Genomic DNA, 11,768 nt, shown 5'->3' with positions numbered 1-11,768 from the left:
CATTTTTTGCACTATTCATTTTTAAAACACAAATGGTTTATATTGTGTTTCTGTAATGCTGCAAATCCTTATAAAACTTCAATATAGTTAAAGACAAAGGAATAAAAAAAAATTTTTTTTAATTGCTTCACAAACAACTTGCCTTAACAAATGTACAGTGACTATACCCGTCTCTCTTATCATTAAAGTCAGAGATTGATATTCTAATGTTACTCATTAAAACTAATAGTTCACCGAAAATGAGAATCTGTTGTCCTTTACTCACCCTCATGTCCTTCCAAACATATACATTGATCTTTCCTGTGCAAAACACACATGATCCTTTTTGAAGCTTGAAAGTTTGACAAAAACAGCTAAAACATTCTTTAAGCTAAAACATTCTTCAAAATAGTTTGTGTTCTTCTGAAGAAAAGCAAGTCCTGAAAGTTTGGAGCAACATGAGTGAGTAAATTTAATTTGAGTGAACTTTCCCCAACCATTAAGTGGTTAGACAATTAGCTTAAAAAGTTTCACATCATTCAGCTTTAACCCAAGATGTATTCATTTAAAAACTAAACTTTCATAAGACAATACAATTCATTTTATGGTACCATCTGTCCAGTCAACTCAGACATGTCACATGTCACTGTACGTCTAGATTACACTACTCCATCAGCAAACACCGCTCCAGTGAGAGCGAATCAGTTCTTGAGCCACGGATGAGCAGCGATGGCTTCTTTACTGCGGTCACCATAATCATACAGCAGCTCCTCGTCCACCTCGATGTCTCTGGAGGCCAGGAAGATGAGGTGAGGCGTGCCGTTTATATCATGCAGTTTGGTCTGAAGATTTCCATTTTTACTGTGGTTGATTAGTCGGCCCAGACGGTTGGTTTCTTTGGTAGCGTCAACACTAGAAAAGTGTACAAGCAATTATACTTGGAATTGAGGGAAATTATTTGCAGTAGAGTCAAAGTAAAAGCTTAACATTCCCAGTTTCACCTGGGCTGTGTCCGAAATCACATAATCCATCCCTTCTGTCCACTTTCTACCACTTCTGTCCTGATTTCTAGGAGGGGAGGGTCTATGGGTGGGTAAATGTGTGGGCTTTTTCAGATCTTTCATCTAATGGACAAAATAAGCTCACGCAATTTACATCTGAATGTGAAAGGAGACGACGGAAAAACACACGGAGAGCAGCTTTCGTTTCTGAAAGACCAGCCGAACGCTGAGAGTGTGTGTTAGAAATCAGGAATGGTGAGAGAACATTGTGCTTGGTACATTTTTCGTCTTCAACTGAAAGTTTAAATCCCGTCTGGCTAGAGCTCTTCCCATAATGTTTACGCATTAGGTCAGTAGGCGGTGTTTTGTGGCTGTTCAACTAAAGCACACAAGCTTCTACACTACAAAAGCAATCCGGTCGAATGAGTTCAACTACCTCTGCAAGTGGTCGAAAGTGGACAAACTCAAAACGTCGTAAACAGGGCCACAGATCGCATTGTTCACATCAGATCTTGAATTAAAGCACATGCATGACCATTCAGAGATTCTTTACACCAGAAGCTGATGTCCGAACACAAACACTCACCAGTAGGTTTTGTCGTGGTAGCGGAAATAGTACATGTAGCAGCCCGTCGAGGGGTCTTGAGCGTATTGAGACTCTCTTGCTTTGGCATCAGAAATCTCTAACAAATCTCCATGATACTCCACTACAAACTGGTCTTTCTGAAACGATCTGTCTGCAAAAATCCCTCTTCCTTTCCCTTCGATACACTTCACCTGATGGGAAACAGCAGATGCTTAAACCAAGCAAAGGTTTCACGTCACAACATAGAGAGATTGTTCAAGGCTTACCTTCAGCCCCTCTTCCACACCGTTTCTGATCAGATCATCAATGTGCCGCTGCTTTTCACACTGTTTCAAAACAACATGCCCAAATTTATCTCTTGATATGACAACAGTGTATTTTGGCACATGTTGAACATTGACTCATCAGTTCGTTCAGTCCTCATCAAAAGAGCCAGAAATGCCAAATTGAAACATTGAAGTTGATATGAAATGGCAGATCTTTCCATCCATAATGTTGTGACAGATATTAGAAACCGATATTTTCATTTCATACCGACTTTAAGAATAAACATTTAAAAACACTTCAAATTCTGGAAGAGTTTACCTTCAACTCGGCTTTGCTCTTCCTGCAACTTCGCCTGACAGGAAAATAATCTGTGACCTTTCGATTGAGTTCAGACTCTTTGCCTTTCAATCTGAAGAAAACAAGATAAAATCACATGGTTAGATGATGCTGTGGACGTCACAAATAAACTTTAATAAAACAGCAAACTCACACACAGATGATAGACAATTTATTAGACGTACTTCCTGTCTGTTGACTTTTCACCATTTATTCTTTTCCCAGATTTTGTTTGCTTCTTTGTCCCAGAATCTTTCTGAGGAACAGTCGGATCATTGTGTGAGCAGTTCAGGATCTGTTTGTCAGCGTTTCCTTGTTTGGGTGTATTCTGCTCATCTGCATCTTTGACTAGCCAGAGAAAGAAGAACGCAGGGAGTAAAACACCTTTGACATGATAAATGTGTTTAATACGATATAAGCGAATACCTTCACTCTGTTTGCTCGTGTCCGCCGCAGAATTGTCGTGTAATAAAGGGGCGAGTGGGTTACTCCGAAGCGGCTTGTTTGGATTCAGACAGCTGTGTATGGTGAGCTGACCCGGGCTTGTCTGAGACACAAACACATATTCGATCATATCAATTTATTTATAAGCAATATGTATTCTTAACTTGTTTAAGGTGACAAAGAGACACAGATCGATCAGTAAGCAGTGTTGGGTAAGTTACTCTTTTAAAAAAAAAAAGAAAAAAGAAAATGATTAATAACTAGCTACTAATTACATATTCAACAGTGTAATTAAATTGTTGTGCTGTTTACTCCATCTAAAAAGTATCAGATTACTCAATTTCTAAATCCCATCAGTCGAACAACACGAGCGGACGTGAAACTGCACTTCTGATTCTTTCAAATAAACAATTTACAACTGAATAAATTATTCTTCAACTGACCAAAGTGTGTAAAGGGAGAAGATTACAGTAAAAACATACATTTTAACATTAAAACATTAAATCTTGATGTTAAATCCACTGTTGTTTTATATAGAATTGTTATAGACTATACAGTATTTAATGCAATCACATCAGAAGTAACTAAATTACAGAAAAATTAAGAGTAATCCCTTACTTTATTTTGTCAATGGAAAAGTAATTAGATTACATTAAATAGATTACTTCGTAATTAATTACACATCCAACACTGTCAGTAACAAAGTTCAAAATACATTCATCTCGTGCATCAAATCTTACCGGTGTCTTTCCGTGTTTGTTTTCTTTAGCCACTTCAGCTTTCTCCTTCACACTGCCTTCCACAGGTCTTTGTTTGGTCGACTTTTTGCCTAATAAATGCATAAATAAAGCTCATTTCATGAAATATCATGTGTATGTATTCTGCAACTGACGTCAGGGCTCGAGCTGCAAAAAGTGATCGCAGAAAACGCGAAAATAATGATACAATATTTGCAAAAGCGTCACTAAAAATCTGATCGATTCAAATAATCATCGTTTTTCACAATCAAACGCGTGTCTGTGAGTCACATGCTAATCTGTAAACTTATTATTTTACCTTTTCCCATCTTGGATTAGATTTCCAACAACAGACAGAAAGGATTATAATCACCACAGCATGCTGAGGTAAATAACTTGATGTCAGACTGTCTGGTTTTTAAATATCAATCGCAGCGTTCATTGGTCAAACTCTTGTAGAAGAGGCGTGTGATTGGTTTAAAGAGCGCCGTGCTTCGTGACGTACTTCCGATATGAAATTCTCTAGTTTTCAGTTATGATTAAACATAGACATATGCATACAAAGATTAAAACACGAGAGATTTTACTGTTTTTTTTACTCCTGCCAATGTATTAATGAATTGCAAATAAGTTGGTAATTAATAAACATCATATGATTCAAAATACACCAGATGTTTTGTATAGATACACAGAAAAGTGTACAATGCTCTGAACGGCAAAGTTATGAAAAACATGTTATGTTCGTAAATCTTGCAGCATCTGTTTACCAGAGTAAATCATGTAAAATGAGACCTCACTTCTTTTGACACGTTATTATAATTTTAAAAGTCTCTTCTCAGTAAATATTTAGAAATTGTGCAGTCCAATTTATTGTGGTCTTGTAACTATATAATGGTTTAATAATTCAATATTCATTCAATAATTATTTAATCATCAACTACAGTCACTCTTTATGGACACTAATGTATACTTTTCCCAGTATTCTTTGTAAATATAATTGTCACCAACAAAATGCCATTTTTAAACTAAACTTTTTACATTTATTTTTGCAATCAATGTTTTTTTTAATTGTTACTAAATAAACATCTGTGAGGCGGGAAATGTTTGTAAATAATCATCCAGGATAATTGGGAGTCTGCTGACATTAAAATGACCAATACAAGAAAACAAGATTTAAAGGTACACTGTATAACTTTTGGCCCTCTAGCGGTTAAAAACAAAACTGCATGCATTTTGCAGAAGAACATTGTTTTGGTTGTGCTTCGGTCTGCGTGACTGTGCATATGAATATTATCCTTCACAATAGATCATATTTTACAGCAAACTCTGTTAGAGTTCAATAAAACACCTTACTCACCTGTCGAGTGATAAAAACACCATCATCTCCGCGTCACTTTTACATTTCAAATCCTTCAGTTCTCATCATCACCTAATGTTGATTCTTGTTTTATTACGAGCTCTGTCGTGTCCTCTTTTCTCCCGGGTGATTCCCCAGAGGTTGGAGATTTAGCGGCTCCGTGTCAATCTTTCTCGCTCGTTTCTGAGCCACTCCCACAGCAGACCGGAGCAACTGCTCTCTATTTACAGACATGACGAGACACACACGGCCGAGTGACGAACTTCGCTGGAAAACCATCCCGTCAGGTCTAAAATATAAACGCTATAGGCTTACCATAGTGAATCAGGGTAAGACAAAAACACGTTTTGGAAGAAGAGTTGATGATGTAATGACTCATTATTTAAATTTGGTTCATTTTGAATAAATAAATACATTTTAAATAATTAAATTAATTACTAATCTGTTCAAAAATAAGTTTTGGAGGTAATACCTTTTGGATGAATAGTATTTTGAATCTATATGACTATGGTGTCAGAGTATTCTTATTGTATACATGTTCAGTTCACAGCAGTGATAGAAAATCACCTTTCAGTAATGGGCAATATTTGCCACATTAAATTGATTTCCAGGGGCATTTATGTTCCAGCCCTACAGTACTAGGCGTGTGCATTTTCATGTCAAATTCTTGCATTCAATCAATAAATTCAATTAGAATAACGAGCCTGTAAGATTAATGAGACTAATAAGAGTATAGGCTGTTACCAAGTCAAGTCACCTTTATTTCTATAGCTCTTTTAACAACGCAGATTGTGTCAAAGCAGCTTTACAGTGATAACTGTATATAATTTTGGCTGCACAGCAGCTCTTAAAGAAAATGGTGTCATTATCCATCTTAAGTAAATTCAGTATTGATTCATTCCAGAATCAATAGTTATTAATTTAGTTAATTTATCTGCATCAGCACTGGAGTGAACAGTGATGTCATCATCCAGCTCAGCTCAGATACAGTGGTGTCAATGCAGGAGATCGAAACACTGTTGAATATCAAATGTCAAATACTTCATCAACAAAATCCATCCATCACTTGCCATCATTTTTATATATATATATATATATTTAATAATGTCAGCTTACACATCATTAAAACACACTTATGATATTATCACATGATGAGGATAATGTTGGATGATTAAAAAAATATCAAGCAAATTAAACCCTCCTTGATGAAGCAGATGTGAGGTGATTCCTGTACATACGATGATGAAACTCACTGATGTTCACTGCAGGTACATATATATATATATAAAGACTGTATGAATCTTTAGGGGCTGTCTGCATCTGTTTATTAACCAGTTTGACAGATGTTGTGTACTCAAGCTGCTGTCTGACAGAAACTGAACAGGGACAAAAGATTAATTCTCTCACGAGCTGAAACATTTCCACTAGTTTAGTTGATATAGTTTAGTCCAGCGCTGGATCAGCTCCCGAATCAGGATAAAAGCCCGTTTCTCAATGTACAGATGACACTGTTAAAGTGTTAAAAAGAAAACAAAGGTTGAATCATGTGCAGCTCATCTTCTGTAATGAATGAATCTCAGTGTTTCTCTTCTTCTTCTTCGGAGCAGAGCCTCTCCTTGAATCGTCTTTTTTTCTCCATGTTTTCATTCACTTTCCTCCGTTTGTCCTGCTTTCTTTGTATGGATTCTCTTTTCATCTTCAGCAGTTCACTTTCTTCACCCTTGAAGACGTCCAGTTTCTCACGTAAAATCTCTCGCGCTCGTTTTCTGTTCAGATCCACCGATCTGGTCTCGTGACACTGAGAATGAGATTCTTTATTATAATAGTTTAATAATGGTCAGATTACACAAGATTAAAGATATCAGATTTCATTAAAAAGATCTTAATTTGTGTTCTGAAGGTGAACGAAGGTCTTACAGGTGTGGAACAACATGAGGGGGAGTAATTAATGACAGAATGTTCATTTCTGGTGAATTAACCCTTTAAGATCATAAATGAACGCACCTTCACGACGATCCCTGTGGGAATGTGTTTCAGCACGACGCAGTTGCTGGTTTTGTTGGTGGCTTGTCCTCCAGGTCCAGATCCCCGAACAAACTGCTCCTCAAGCTCTTCCTCATGTACAACTGGCAGGTCAATCTGGTATTTCTTACCAGCAGCCAAAACAAACGGCCATCCTGTGAATGTCCAGTGTCTCTGAGGAGAAAGTAAGCGTCCAGAGGTCAGAGTTCGCCTCAGCTTCCAGGCGGTGAAGAGCCGGTGACTGACTGAGGTCATCCTTCACTGTTTCCACCCGCAGCGACACATAAGAGCACAATCTTAATATAAAAACTAATTACACGTATTCAAATAACCTCCCTGAAACTAAATATACAGCGTACTCCAGCATACACACACCACTTCTTCTTTTATTTGATGATGATTCAGACTGAGTTCACACTGCCACCTACTGGCCTGTTACACAATCAGGGTCATATTAGTTATTCACTGTAATGTAATTATATTGTGTTAGATAATACTGTTTCTTATTTATAATCAAATCAAAAAGATAATGACTTAAACATTATTTCAATTAACACTTAATTTAACAATAACACTAAATTCATTATTATACAACAGCAAAGAGTCTGCCGTCCTGTAGCTCTTGAACTATCATTGTTCAGTCTGAACTGCTGAAGTGGATGTTGGTCAACAAGAAGACTTCAGAAAATAAAAAAATGAGCACTTATAAATAAATGAGAACATATTCAGAGAAATAACGAGGACTTTTGCATACGGAAGGGTTATTTCCAAGCAATAGTACTGTTGCTCCGATCAAGATGATTCACAGTGTACAAGACCTTGAATTTTAATGTAACAAAGAGGCGTGTATTGTCAAATGTATTGTATCTGAATCAGTTTCGGTTAATAATCCCAGACATTTTATATTTCATATTTCCTGCATTATTTCTTACATACAGAAGTATATTTTGTGAGGTCATCTACAGTATACAGTAAAACACTCATCTGAACGATTTCTACACTGACTATGAACATTACAGACGTCTTTTACAGACACACCCTAAGAAGTGCGCATGTCCGACTGATACACTGCACACAGGTCAAGATAACGCACTTATGCCTATACATACACTCATTTTGAAATGCAGTGAATTCAGCTGAAGCAATCAGCTCATATTTGAAAGAAAGAAATCCAACATGCACAAAGATATTTTATTGACGTGGCAGCAGTCCTCTGGTGTCATCACATCACACCGGCGCTTCAATGGCAAAGAATACAATCAGACAGAAAATGACATTATTTACAAATAAATAAGCCATTAAGAAAGTTTACAGATAATTGAGATACAGTCTCTTCCTGATCTGAAGAATGCTGAAGAACGTCAAATATGTAAAACGTGTTAAATTAAATAGGCTTAATTAACCTCATTTGTCAACTTCCTGTGAAGTCTACTATTCAACTCCTACTTAGTCTGTAGTTAACCTGAAAAATGAAAGTCTGAGAGCAAAATGTCATTCGCACACTGCATTTCTATGACATTTAGTCAAGAGAGAGGAATACAAAAGGACTGTAGAACTCTGTAGAAATGCAGAAGGCTTTGGATTGGGAAGGACTTGTCTTAACTGAGCCACTTCGCTACCTGCTGATCCCCAATCTCTTCTGGAAGGCGTCACCATCGCCCTGAGTGGCTCTCTGTGTGAAAAACATCATGACAATGACGTCTCGCAAATTCAAATATGTTCACTAAACATGAACAGAATGGTTCAGAAAGACACGCACCTTGTTGATTTCTTTGTGTCGCTCCTTGGTGACGATTTCTTCTAAAACTTCCCCATCGCCTCTTATAAGCCTGTAAAGATTCATCATGTTCAGGTTTCACTGTCTGGATGAAGCAGCTGATATAAACTACAGGTCAGTAACGCACCTGGTGCGGCCGGTCTCGGGGTCGAGGACGCGGCGGATCACGCTCTGCCTCGCCTCGTATTCTTCCTTCGTCATCGGCCTCTTGGTGCAAAAACTGGCCTTCTGTTCGTCAGTCATGACTGCGGTCAGAGGAAGTTTTGCCATGACAACATTTCCAAACACTTATTTACAATCTCCATTTGTATATATTTGTTAACTACACTAGTTAATATGAACTGATAATGAAAAGTACATGTTAAGCATTTATTAATCTTAGTTAATGTTAATCTCAGCATTTACTAATATATTAAAATCAAGAGTTTTATCTGTTAATATGATGTAATGGACCAGAGCTAACATGAACTAACAGAGTATCTGCGGGGATCTTAAAGTCAAATTTATGACCTGCGCAAATATAATTATTAATACCATATCGGAGGATTAGTGCAATATCTATGGAAACAATTAATAGTAAACTGACTGTAAAAAACATGATTTAAACAACTTTAACGTTCAAATAATACAGGTTTTCACAAAAACCAAGTTTTATAAAATTATAAACCTCACATTTCAGTCATTTTTTTTAAAGAAAAGGGATGATTCAAAAGTAAAAATCATTATATTTATAATCATTTATGCTGCATAGAAATGTCAATTTTTGCATTGGTCAAAAAGACGCGCTGAACGAAAATGCAGTTTCACTCTCTGACAGTAGATGGCGCTCATGAAACAGCAGAAATGTAGCGGTTACCCCTGTGAGCTCATTATCTCTCCTCTATCAGACGGAGGTAATATGAGAGCGTGAGCCTGGAGAACGTGTTTTACTTTGAAACAAGCTTCACTCACATTTATTTCAATAAATCATCACTTTTTGATGTTTAATCATCACAGTCAGCCATTTCACAATTACTGGGTTTCAGTCGCCACATTTAAGACCTCTTAAAATAATAATTAAGACTTTTCTTATACAATTTACGATATTTAAGACCTTTATTTTGATAAACTTGAAACCGGCGGTACCCTGCTAACAATGAATAGTTGTATTTTGATTAACTAACATTAAAGTTAATGCATTATGTGATTTACCCTATTGTCAAGTGTTGATAATTGTATTTTTCAGATGTGTGTTTGCGAGCTCGTACCAGGGCCGTGTTCTTTAGTTTCTTCGCTCCAGATCTGCAGGAACGGCTGAAGTTTGTCATCAGAAACAGGAGTCGATACGGAAGCTGTCACTGCCGCTCTTTCAGCTTTCAATGCCAACTTCTTCTGACGCTTCTTCTCCTTTTTCTCCTTCTTCTTTTCACGCTTCAGCTTCTTAACTTCTCGTCGTTTCTTTTTCTTCTTGGCCTTTTTTTCTCTGGATGTGGAAGTGGAGCTTGAAGATGATGAAGAGCTGGAGCTTCTTCTCCTTTTCATCTTCTTCTTCTCTAATTTCGGAGCAGAAGTTGAGTGTTATACTGTGTGTACACATACTGTTTGATTTTCCTGACTATTATTTCATACGACAGCCTTTATGGGGTCAAGCTAATTACAGAATTTTCTTTTTTCCCTGTAAACTAACCATTAATGTATAAGATGCACACAGTACTCAATGTATGTATCATAAGAAGCCGTTAGTTTGAGAGCAGCACTTTCTCTCACCGGAGGAGCGGTCATGCTTCTTCTGCCGGCTGGGACTGTCTCTCCTGACGCCTGATGATGACAAGCTCCGGGATTTGCGCTCTTCTCGGTGTCTGCTCTCGGATCTGCCAGCATCGCTCCCTCCCATGAGTAATGATCCACCTGAGACGCTGTCAGGAAAGCAGAAGTCCTGTTTCATACTGTTTCAAAGCAATATGATCTTTGTACAAAATGCAAATGTTATCAAAGTGCAGATTAAAAAACAAAACAACATGTACCAAATACAGAACGTTGGAAACACTTAACAATAAGGTCAAATTCATGTTTAAGACAGTTGTGTGAGTGTTACACAATTATTACAAAAGTATGGAAGCCCATGAGGGAAAAAATCATAATTGAGTAATTTTTAATTATGATATTAAAAAGTCATAATTATAGCATACAATTCACTTGTTGTGTGTCATAATTATGATATAAAAAAAATCGAAATTATGACTATAACTTTTTGTAATAATTTTGTAATTAATTTCGGCTTAGTATGGCACAATTTCGACTGTTCATCAACTTGTGAAAATGACCTATAATAATTATAATATCTGACAAGTTAACTGTACAGTTCAGTGAAGCACTTTCTTGCTGGTTTAGCCGATAGTTCCTCTGCACTGCCACCTGTCGGTCTGGAGAACAACACAACTGCGGGTACATCCATATAAACTCCTCAAGTGCTGAAGAGTCCAAAGCAGAAATAGGCTGTATAGTGTGTGTGTGTGTGTGTGTGTGTGTGTGTTGTAACAGGCCTGAGCTGAATATTAGCGCGTCCCGGTATCAGATGACGTCAGCAGCACTGACTGACAGTGGCCCAATAAATAACGCTCATTAATACTTACTCGTCCGTCAGTCCAGAGCTTCTTTTCTTTCTGATTTCTAATAAGACCTTTACACCTGAAGAGAGCAGCACTAGTGCGCTGTGCAGTCACAACAACAGAATGCCGGATATCCGGTTTCGTGATCTTTTCAAAATAAAAGATCCAGGCGAAATAAATAAATAGTTCAATATGCTTACATAAATAAATAAATAAATATAACAATATATGTATATATAATAAATACAGAAGTGGCCAAAAGTGATGTTCGGCCATGTAAATTGACACCTTCACCCTTTATCAAATATTTAAAATGTGTTAAAGATTTTGTAAGCATTGCGTAGTTGTGCATGGAGTCGATTATTTTATTTGTAACAACGCAATTCCCCCATTTTAAATATATTTAAAAATGTTTTCCTCATATTTCGATGGTTTACTTGAACTTACAGGGCCATTAAAAACAAATCCTCTCTGGGCATCACTTTTGGCCACCGGTGTAAATAAGCGTAATAATAAGAATATTAAATAAACTATATTATATATAATATAGATTCAATATTCAATGTGCTTTAAATGTACTTTTATACATTTGGGAGACACATTTATCCAGAGTGACTTATACTGCATTCAAGGTAGACATTTCATCAGTTCATGCTTTTCATAGGAATTGAACT

At 36.9% G+C, this 11,768-nt stretch overlaps 3 protein-coding genes across 3 annotated transcripts; all 3 read right to left on the bottom strand.

Moving 5' to 3' along the window:
- Positions 1-102: 102 nt before the first annotated feature.
- On the bottom strand, positions 103-3,793 carry kmt5ab (lysine methyltransferase 5Ab). The gene is made up of 8 exons (XM_051895624.1): positions 3,670-3,793; positions 3,354-3,442; positions 2,596-2,716; positions 2,355-2,517; positions 2,152-2,242; positions 1,833-1,892; positions 1,567-1,757; positions 103-891 (listed from the first exon to the last, which is right to left on the bottom strand). Exons 1-8 carry the CDS (start codon positions 3,677-3,679, stop codon positions 681-683), a joined length of 936 nt encoding a protein of 311 aa, XP_051751584.1. The 5' UTR covers positions 3,680-3,793; the 3' UTR covers positions 103-680.
- Positions 3,794-5,442: 1,649 nt separating this feature from the next.
- mtrfr (mitochondrial translation release factor in rescue) lies at positions 5,443-7,131 on the bottom strand. Its single transcript, XM_051894920.1, has 2 exons — positions 6,712-7,131; positions 5,443-6,505 (listed from the first exon to the last, which is right to left on the bottom strand). The coding sequence occupies exons 1-2, from the start codon at positions 6,982-6,984 to the stop codon at positions 6,284-6,286; spliced, it is 495 nt and encodes a 164-aa protein (XP_051750880.1). The 5' UTR covers positions 6,985-7,131; the 3' UTR covers positions 5,443-6,283.
- Positions 7,132-7,906: 775 nt separating this feature from the next.
- On the bottom strand, positions 7,907-11,266 carry arl6ip4 (ADP-ribosylation factor-like 6 interacting protein 4). The gene is made up of 6 exons (XM_051894919.1): positions 11,119-11,266; positions 10,253-10,401; positions 9,754-10,038; positions 8,634-8,751; positions 8,489-8,558; positions 7,907-8,401 (listed from the first exon to the last, which is right to left on the bottom strand). Exons 2-6 carry the CDS (start codon positions 10,377-10,379, stop codon positions 8,345-8,347), a joined length of 657 nt encoding a protein of 218 aa, XP_051750879.1. The 5' UTR covers positions 10,380-10,401; positions 11,119-11,266; the 3' UTR covers positions 7,907-8,344.
- Between the last annotated feature and the right edge of the window lie 502 nt (positions 11,267-11,768).

Source organism: Ctenopharyngodon idella, chromosome 5, assembly GCF_019924925.1.
Source record: "Ctenopharyngodon idella isolate HZGC_01 chromosome 5, HZGC01, whole genome shotgun sequence".
Classification (NCBI taxonomy): Eukaryota; Metazoa; Chordata; class Actinopteri; order Cypriniformes; family Xenocyprididae; genus Ctenopharyngodon; species Ctenopharyngodon idella.
This window is presented reverse-complemented; position numbering and strand designations above follow the sequence as displayed.

What these genes read in the sequence shown, in the direction of transcription:
- kmt5ab (XM_051895624.1), bottom strand. An exon ending in GTGTGGAAGAGGGGCTGAAG is followed by an intron (nt 1,758 to 1,832) that starts GTAAGCCTTGAA and finishes GTTTCCCATCAG; the next exon opens with GTGAAGTGTATCGAAGGGAA. An exon ending in TACCACGACAAAACCTACTG is followed by an intron (nt 892 to 1,566) that starts GTGAGTGTTTGT and finishes ACACTTTTCTAG; the next exon opens with TGTTGACGCTACCAAAGAAA.
- mtrfr (XM_051894920.1), bottom strand. Translation starts at nt 6,984, where the DNA reads ATGACCTCAGTCAGTCACCGGCTCTTCACCGCCTGGAAGCTGAGGCGA. An exon ending in CCACAGGGATCGTCGTGAAG is followed by an intron (nt 6,506 to 6,711) that starts GTGCGTTCATTT and finishes TCTCATTCTCAG; the next exon opens with TGTCACGAGACCAGATCGGT.
- arl6ip4 (XM_051894919.1), bottom strand. Translation starts at nt 10,379, where the DNA reads ATGGGAGGGAGCGATGCTGGCAGATCCGAGAGCAGACACCGAGAAGAG. An exon ending in GAAGCATGACCGCTCCTCCG is followed by an intron (nt 10,039 to 10,252) that starts GTGAGAGAAAGT and finishes CTCCGAAATTAG; the next exon opens with AGAAGAAGAAGATGAAAAGG. An exon ending in AACTAAAGAACACGGCCCTG is followed by an intron (nt 8,752 to 9,753) that starts GTACGAGCTCGC and finishes CTCTGACCGCAG; the next exon opens with TCATGACTGACGAACAGAAG.